A 7,978-nucleotide genomic window follows, 5' to 3' on the forward strand; every position below is an offset into this window, starting at 1 on the left:
TTGATGGCAAACTTTTTTGCTGCTTTTTTGAACCATTTTCAGATTGTTTCATAGCTCAATTCGACTCTTTTTGAGATTTTCAAAATTTCCAATAAATAAAAAATCTCAAAAATGTCCAATTTCAGCTCTGAAACAGTCTGAAAATGGTCAAAAAAAGCAGTAAAAAAGATTCGCGACCGAGTGGAATCGAACTCGGGTCGTCAGATTGGTAGTGGAATTTTTGAAATTCCCACTGAGCCATTCGTGCATATTTCAGAAAATCGCTCAAAAACACTGAAAAATTAAAATTCCCAGGGGCTACAATTATATTTACTGTAGTTTTCAAGTGTTTTTTGTGCTAAAAATCATATTTTCAAAAATTTTGAAAAGCATTTTTTCTCAAATTTTCGAAACATCTCAAAATAGCTAATTTCAGCTCTAAAACAGTCTGAAATCGGTTCAAAAAAGCAGCAAAAAAGATTTTCCACCTAGTGGAATCGAACTCGGATCGTCAGATTGGTAGTGGATTTTTCGAAAATCCCACTGAGCCATTTGTGCATTTTTCGGAAAATTTCTAAAAAACACTGGATAAATGGAATTTTCAAAGCTAGCAACTATTTTAAAGTCATTTTTGAAAGTTTTCTGTCCTAAAATCAAATTTTAAAACAATTTTGAATCAAAATTTTTTTCAAATTTTCCAAAGAATCTCAAAAATGTGATCTACGTTTCAAAAAATTACCACAAAAACGAGTCGTTATTCGCAAACTTCATCGCTCGTTCGTAGATCTGAGCCAATAATTGATATTGATTGATTGTCGACAGCACCTGGAACACAGAATTTGGCTCAAAAATTGACCAAAAACAGAGAAAAGTAACACAATGGTTTTACATTACTATTGAATATGCAAAAATTGTGAATAATTGACTATAGAGAGAGGGAAAAGGGATAGGGTTTGGTTGCCGAAAATTCTAGCAAATAAGAGGCAATTTGGAGGGGGGAAATTGTACAAAAACAGCCCGAAATTATACAAAAATAGAGTGATGACCTAGAAATCCGGCCCGTGTGGCCTAGAAATCCAAATCTCTCTGCCACGAATTTTACATATTTAGAATCAATAAATCAAGAGCTTTCTAATGAGCCTACTTATGCCAAGATCAGACCAAATTGAACAAGTGGCCGAGTTTTCCAAATTTCTAGGCCACCAATGCATTTAAGACGAATTTCTGCGATTTGTAGCTCAAATTTCCTGCATTTTCCACCAAAAAACTTACCAACGTCAACAAATTGAACGAGGATTTCGCATTTTGAAGTGATAGTGTGCGAGAATTCGACAAATCATCAGCCCGCGATAGAATCACTTCTCGTGTCGAGAGCACTTCGTTGATCAGTAGCAGCAAAATGATCTCCTCGATTTTTGATTTCGGCGTGAAGAATGTCTTGTGAGAGCCGTGGTACAATCTGAAAAGATCAATTTCAAGGGGTTTGATGGCCTCTCGGGTGGACTAGAAATCCAAATCTCTGCCATGAAATTAAAATATTTATCATCAGTAAGCAAAGAGCTTTCTAATGAGCCTAATTATGACTAGATCAGACCCAATTGAACCAGTGGCCAAGTTTTCAGATTTTCTAGGCCACCAAGCTCAAATTTCGTCATTTTGAGCTCATGATTTGCTTATTTGGGCTCATATTTTTTTTCGGAATTTTCACCTTCCACCTACTTCATATTCATGGCCTTCGTCTGCATCGCTTCGCTCATCGATTTCTCCTCAATGGGTACTGTAGCTCGAATCAAAAGCTCTGCAAACTGCCGGGACAGTTTCTGTTTCAGCCGCTCGCCAGTATATTTGTCTCCTAGACACGTAATAATCTTCCGGTACCATTCGATGCCCTCAGTTCCCGAAGATTGCTTCTTGGCTGCGGTGTCTTTGGCACGAATGATGGCCACACGCTCCATGACGCGTTCGAGGAGCTCACCTAAAACTTGGAGAAGGGTCGAATGCAATTTGTAATTTGAAAATTTTTTCTTCTCATTTTGAAAACGCTTCGAACCCACTAAATTGTACAAAAATAGGCTGAAAGTGCCGAAAATAAATGTTGGACTAGAAATCCAACCCTGGTGGCCTAGAAATCCAAACATCTGTTTTGAAATTTATATATTTAGAATCAGTAAACCAAGAGCTTTCAAATTATCCTAATTATGACTAGATAGGACCTAGTTGAACCAGTGGCCGAGTTTTTCAAATTTCTAGGCCACCAAGCTCTTATCAGTGATTTTTAGCTCAAATTTTCAGATATTTTGGCCATCAAATTACCTAAAACTTTTCATTTATAAAATTAAGAGAGTATGAGACAACTTGCAGGAAGAAATTGAATTAAAAAAAATATTAAAAAAAAAAAAAAATAGGCTAGATCGTCAAAAATGAATGGTGGCCTAGAAATCCAAATCCCTGCCTTGAAATTTATATATTTAAAAACAATAACTCAAGAGCTTTCAGATGCCCACTTATGACTAGATCAGACGTAAATGAACCAGTGGCCGAGTTTTCCAAATTTCTAGGCCAGAAAGCTCTTATCTGTGATTTTCAGCTCGAATTTTCAGATATTTTGACTATAAAATTATCTGAAATTCTTCATTTATAAAATCAAAAAAAAGAGACAATTTGACAAAAAAAATTGTACAGAAACAGGCTGGAATCGTCAAAAATGAATGGTGGCCTAGAAATCCAAATATTCGCTAAGAAATTTTATATATTTGAATTCAGTAATCCATGAGCTTTCTAATGAGCCTACTTAAGCCCAGATCCGACCTAGTTGAACCAGTGGCCGAGTTTTCCAGATTTCTAGGCCACCAATGCATTTTGGGCCATGTCAGGCCAAATTTTTGTGACTTTTTAGCTTAAATTGTATTGGTTTTTTAGTTTTTTTTTTCTCTATTTTCAGATGAAACCTTACCAATTTTCTCCTGCTGTTTCACACCAGCCTGAGTCGTTTGTGAGCTCGTCGACGCTGTCAAACTTCCGCTAACCGCCGTCTTCGCCTGACTCGAATTTATCGACTTTTCCAGCTCATTTATATAGAAAATCGCAAGCTCCGCAGACTTTTCAAACACATAAAGCGCTTTTTGATCCTTTGAAGAGCCGGTAGACGTGGTGGAAGAGGTACTAGCCGAGTGTGGCCGAGTTCCAGTGGCTGGCGGAACCTCTTCCATTGATTCAATGCATAATCCTTTGATAGCGTATCCTTCGGCTACTAAACGGAGGGCTCGAAGCGTGCGAAACGGGGTTTTTCCATTTTCCATTTCACTGTTTGAGATGCATTGGAGGGCTTTTCGGAACTCTAAACAAGCGTATAGCACCTTAGCCAGAAGAATATTTGCCTCAATTTTCACATTCTGATTCGTTGCCGACTTCTCTCGAAGTGAATTCTGAAGCAGCTGCTCGGCAGAAGTCAGCTTATCCATGTGATCCTTGCTGGGACGGATAACTTCTCCCAATTGGTCCAAATAGGTTTCTAACACAATTTCCGCCTGAAACATCTCGTAGCAGTCCTCGAGGCCCGAATTCTTGGACTTGACTGATGGGAGAAGCTCCGAGAGGCGTTTCCAGTTGGCATCAGCTCTAACCCGATCGACCTCCGCCTCCAGACGGCTTCCTTTCAGTTTACTCATGTTCTGAAGTTCAGAATCTGGACGTGTTTTTTTTTCAGAATATTCTTCAGCTTTTTTTTCAGAAAATTAGATATTTACATAAGTTTCCAATTACTTTTTCCCCTCGAAAGTTATTTTTAAGAACAAAAACCTGTTTATGAGAACCTAGGCGAAACAAATAACAAAAAAGTTTAAAAGAGAACAGGATTTAAGCGCTTCCTCCGTTCATTTTGGACAAGTGCTCGACCATGAAGTTGCTGGCGTCGATCATGCGATTCACACAGTTCTGAAAATCAGAATTTTGAAATTAATGATGAAAAAAGAATATTTTTCATAAAAATTCAAATTCTCACCTGAATACAAGTCTGAGTCTTTCCGTCCATCTTGCTTGGTGGACGATAATCGGAGAAGCAGACGTCCCAGCAGCGGCCAGTCAACGTGTGCACTTGCTCAGTGAACTTTTGACGTTGAGTCTCCGCCTGCAGTTGGTGCAGGAATCGAGCGAGTTGTGGGTCCGCAGAGTCCATTTTCTGGAAATTTAATTGTTGAAAATGCTGATTTTGAAGATAAAATTGGGAGTAAATGACGAAAATTGAGTGAAAATCAAGGGATAAAAGTAGAAGAATGTGGAAAATGCAGAAAAATAAACTTTCACAGAAAGTGCGCCAAGGTGTGCGATATGTGTCAACAGCAAAAGCACAAAGGCGCGTTTCTAGTTTTCGGCGGGTGTTCAAAAGAGGTTTTTCTTTTGGAAGTTTTTCCTGAGAATAATTCAGTGATTAAAATTTGAAAGTAGTGAAAAATATCAAAACTCTCTAAAAGAATGAATTTTTTTCGGAAAATTTTCGGAAATCCGAAAAAAATGAAAAAAGCTGAGAATATAATTTTTGATCTACCCAAAATGAACGGAGTTTAGATTTTTGCAAACTTTTTTGTTTAAGATTCTCAGCCTTTTTTGCGTTTTTAGAGTTTATGGAGGAAATTTCCTTGATTTCAGATTTTTTTAGTCATTTTTCAAACGCGCCCTATTGCAAACTTTTGCAAAAAAGCGCGAATCTGAAAATTTCAAAAATTTCTTCTGTTTTTTTAAAAGTTTTTTCCTGACTTTTTCCCTCTGTTTCAATAGTTTCCGACCAACAAAACAGCGAAAAAAGTAACAAACAACTAAAATTTGAGCTAATCTTTCGTTATTTTCTATTAAATCCTTCTTTTTTGTTCTGAAATATAAATATTTTCCAATTTTTTGTTCCAGATGTACCACACAAATGGAAATCCGCCGAATCGAGTTCAACCAGTGATGATTAGCACTGGATTACAGGCTAATTTACAGCCAATACCTATTCCAGTTAGTCGGCAAGTAATTTCGAATATTTGAAAAAAAGTGTAAGTTTCAAACTTTTATTTCCAGGTGCCTCCCTACCAAATGATCCGTCATCTTATTTCTCAGCCATCAACACTGCTCTCAATGCCACGTGCATCTTATGGACCTCGAAACTACCAAAATCCGCCAGTCGCCGTCCATCAGCAGTATCAAAGGCCGCCCGTCTACAGAAATCAGCCGAATTTTCAACGAATTGCAGTTCGACAGTATCCCAATCAACAGGTAAGGTTTTGGTGGCCGAATTTTAGGTTTCCAGGCCAGAAAACTCCTAATGACCGAGAAATCCATTTTCAGCATCATTATCAGCCGAGACACCAATACGCACCGTATCCAAGACAAACTGTGAATCGATCGATCGATAAATCGATAAATCAGTGTCCGCAAGAGGTAAAAATCGATAGAAATCAATTTTTAAAGCTCAAAACCCCAAAAATTCTAATTTTTCAGTACCAAAATCCCCCAGCTCCCCAAGAAGACCCAATTCTAAAAGCAATGCAAATCGCCGGAATCGATGAGTCGGATGCGGTGAATTTATCGGTGATTGAAACGGAAAAGCCGATAAAAAAGCCAGAAAAATCAGAAAAACTGCCGGATCTCGTTTGCAACATCTATGGATTCGATATTCGTGTGATCCGGTCCAAGGATCCGTCGATGCGAGTGTTTCCGGATAATTATTGATCTTTTATAATTATCTTTACATGTCAAATTTCCACTCTTGAAACATGTTCTTGCCCCTTGTGATCATGTGAATTAATTTCTTGCTGTTTTCCCCCCAAAATGCGGGTTTTTAGTTTTCTTTGATTTTGAGAATGATTTTTAGGGTTATCCATATCTCAAGTGTCATTGATTTTGAGAATGATTTTGAGAAATTTTTAGGAAATATCTTTTTTTCAGAATCTGGAAAAACCTATTTTTTCAGGGTTTTTTTTTCTCTAAAGAACGGAGTTTTGGCTGAATTTTTCGCTGTGGCGCGCGTTCTAAACTCTGCGCCTCTCAATTTCGCGCACACTCTCTCTCCCACTCTTGCTCTGAAAATGGAAAATCATCGAAATTCAGGCTACTTCCGCAATAAAGTTCAGTTTTTTCGATGAAAAAACTGCTTCTAGAGCATCTAGCGATCATTTTTATACCGAAAAATCAAAAATTTCCTCAGAAACTCCCATTAAGTTCACAGAAATAAATACAGTAGCAAATTTAGGGACGGGGCCTCGTAATTCGACACAAACAAAGTCAGTTTTTTTTTAATTTTGACAATAGCAGCGCATTTTAACACAAAAAAAAAAACAAAATTGTCACAGCTAAAATGTTCGAAAGTCAAGGAAAGCGCGGTAGAGCGCACACGCAATACCCGCTATTTCAAAATCTCCCTTTTTTTTTATTTTCTGCCATTTTTCCGGCTCTATATCAACTGAACAAGTGACACCAATACTAACACACTATTTTTTGTTGATTTCAACCGTCACAAAATATCTGATGTGGTGTAAAGCATACTTGTGAAATTCCGGGCCGGCCCGCCCGTTACAAGTATGGTGTAAAGTGAAAATAGCGAAAAATCAAGGCGAACTAGTACAAAAAAGTGAAGAGACACAGAGAATACTAATAAAAAGAAAAAGAAGATACCTCAACAATCCCCAACCCCACCCTTCCATTCAGTTGGTTTCAAAATCATGGGTCCCTCTTCGAAAATATTGGTTTTTTCTCTGATTTTTTTGAGCTTGGCTCTCGAAGTTTCGTCTGAAAATGGACTTGATGTCAATGCGCTCAGTGGAAAAAGCAAAAAGTTCTTTTTTGATGTAAGTTGTTAATTAGGGACCTATATAGAACCCTACTTAAGAGAAGTAATTCTTTATGTCCGGTATTGAGAGCATTTTTTTGGAGCGAGACACCTTCTCTAGTTGCAAGCTTTCAAATGAGTATATCCATGAATAGAAATTTCGTATTACTGTAGTTCAGCCTACCCCAATGAAACTACCGTATCTCGAGTTACAGTAAAGCTAGAAAAATGAAAAAGGATGAAGGAAGTACAGTAGGAAATTGTATTTTTCAGATGACGAAACAAGTGATGGGTGTTCCGTCCCTAAAACCCGAGAATCTGGCTGCTCAAGCATTCTTCCGCGGGTTTTTGGACAAATACACCAAACTGGATGACAAAGTGAAGAATGATATGACACAACATGTCCCAAAAGCCACCAAACTTTTTGACGCAGCTGGTAGGTTCTACAGTAACCCAAAACTTAAAAAATACACTACAGGAACCCAAAATTTTAAATTTCAGCCAAAAAGTTCAACATCGACCCAACTAGCGCGTTCAAAATGCTCTCCACATTTTTCGAAACCTTCAAGAAAGGAGCATCGAGTGAGATGGCATCGAAGGGTCTTCAAATGGCTGGAAAATTGCTCGGAGGAAAGACAGGAGGCGGCGGAGGTGGACTTCTTGGATTCTTGGGACAACGTAGATAATTTGATTTTTGTGATTTTGAAAAAAATGTGTGAAGATTTATTTTATAGCCAAAAACCCCCCAATAAACCATTCAATTATCCTGAAATTGTTTCTCATCCAACACTGCTTTTCCGATGATTCCCCGGGTCGGTGGAATATGTTTTTTGCATGTAGGCGATCCGTTTTCCACGTGGCACTTTTGAGAAGGTGGACAGACGACTGAGGCGCAGGCTGGAATTAGGGTTATCCATATGTCAAGTGTCATTGAAGCTAGCAAGAAATAGGGCAAAAATGTAAAGTATAAAATTTTACACATTTTTGTAGTTTTTGAAATTTTTCTAACCACCGTAGTTTTTGAGATATGCGTCTAAAAAGATTGCATGCCTTGAGTAGCAGTGGTTTTAAGCGTGCTATCTTTGAAGGCGCATATCTCAAAAACTACGGTAGCTATTGGAAAAGTTGAAATTACAAGAAATATATAATTTTACGCTTAACAAGTTTGTACTTAACAAACTTTTGCTATTGTCGGAA

At 37.8% G+C, this 7,978-nt stretch overlaps 6 protein-coding genes across 6 annotated transcripts in view; 2 read left to right on the top strand and 4 right to left on the bottom strand.

The window, feature by feature from the left end:
* CBG15186 overlaps nucleotides 1–3,647 on the bottom strand; it is a gene marked incomplete at both ends in the record, with an annotated part of 8,342 nt that extends 4,695 nt beyond the window's left edge. The window contains 4 exons of the mRNA XM_045243302.1: nucleotides 719–804; nucleotides 1,252–1,438; nucleotides 1,699–2,032; nucleotides 2,933–3,647. Coding sequence (XP_045095647.1) covers nucleotides 719–804; nucleotides 1,252–1,438; nucleotides 1,699–2,032; nucleotides 2,933–3,647 — 1,322 coding nt within the window. The remainder of the gene's footprint in view (nucleotides 1–718; nucleotides 805–1,251; nucleotides 1,439–1,698; nucleotides 2,033–2,932) is intronic.
* A 187-nt stretch (nucleotides 3,648–3,834) lies between these two features.
* Nucleotides 3,835–4,153, bottom strand: Cbr-ddp-1 (the record flags this gene model as incomplete). Its single annotated transcript, XM_002642864.1, has 2 exons — nucleotides 3,835–3,912; nucleotides 3,980–4,153. The coding sequence occupies 2 exons, from the start codon at nucleotides 4,151–4,153 to the stop codon at nucleotides 3,835–3,837; spliced, it is 252 nt and encodes an 83-aa protein (XP_002642910.1).
* Nucleotides 4,154–4,878: 725 nt separating this feature from the next.
* On the top strand, nucleotides 4,879–5,685 carry CBG26086 (the record flags this gene model as incomplete). The annotated part of the gene is made up of 4 exons (XM_045243303.1): nucleotides 4,879–4,971; nucleotides 5,035–5,229; nucleotides 5,302–5,394; nucleotides 5,455–5,685. The coding sequence occupies 4 exons, from the start codon at nucleotides 4,879–4,881 to the stop codon at nucleotides 5,683–5,685; spliced, it is 612 nt and encodes a 203-aa protein (XP_045099636.1).
* A 989-nt stretch (nucleotides 5,686–6,674) lies between these two features.
* CBG15183 lies at nucleotides 6,675–7,467 on the top strand (the record flags this gene model as incomplete). Its single annotated transcript, XM_002642863.1, has 3 exons — nucleotides 6,675–6,800; nucleotides 7,055–7,217; nucleotides 7,283–7,467. 3 exons carry the CDS (start codon nucleotides 6,675–6,677, stop codon nucleotides 7,465–7,467), a joined length of 474 nt encoding a protein of 157 aa, XP_002642909.1.
* On the bottom strand, nucleotides 7,386–7,538 carry CBG26087 (the record flags this gene model as incomplete). The annotated part of the gene is made up of 1 exon (XM_045243304.1): nucleotides 7,386–7,538. One exon carries the CDS (start codon nucleotides 7,536–7,538, stop codon nucleotides 7,386–7,388), a length of 153 nt encoding a protein of 50 aa, XP_045099637.1.
* Nucleotides 7,539–7,978, bottom strand: part of CBG15182 — a gene marked incomplete at both ends in the record, with an annotated part of 3,267 nt that continues 2,827 nt past the window's right edge. Inside the window, one exon of the mRNA XM_002642862.1 lies at nucleotides 7,539–7,678. Coding sequence (XP_002642908.1) covers nucleotides 7,539–7,678 — 140 coding nt within the window. The remainder of the gene's footprint in view (nucleotides 7,679–7,978) is intronic.

Source organism: Caenorhabditis briggsae (genome assembly GCF_000004555.2).
Source record: "Caenorhabditis briggsae complete genome, chrIII, whole genome shotgun sequence".
Lineage (NCBI taxonomy): Eukaryota > Metazoa > Nematoda > Chromadorea > Rhabditida > Rhabditidae > Caenorhabditis > Caenorhabditis briggsae.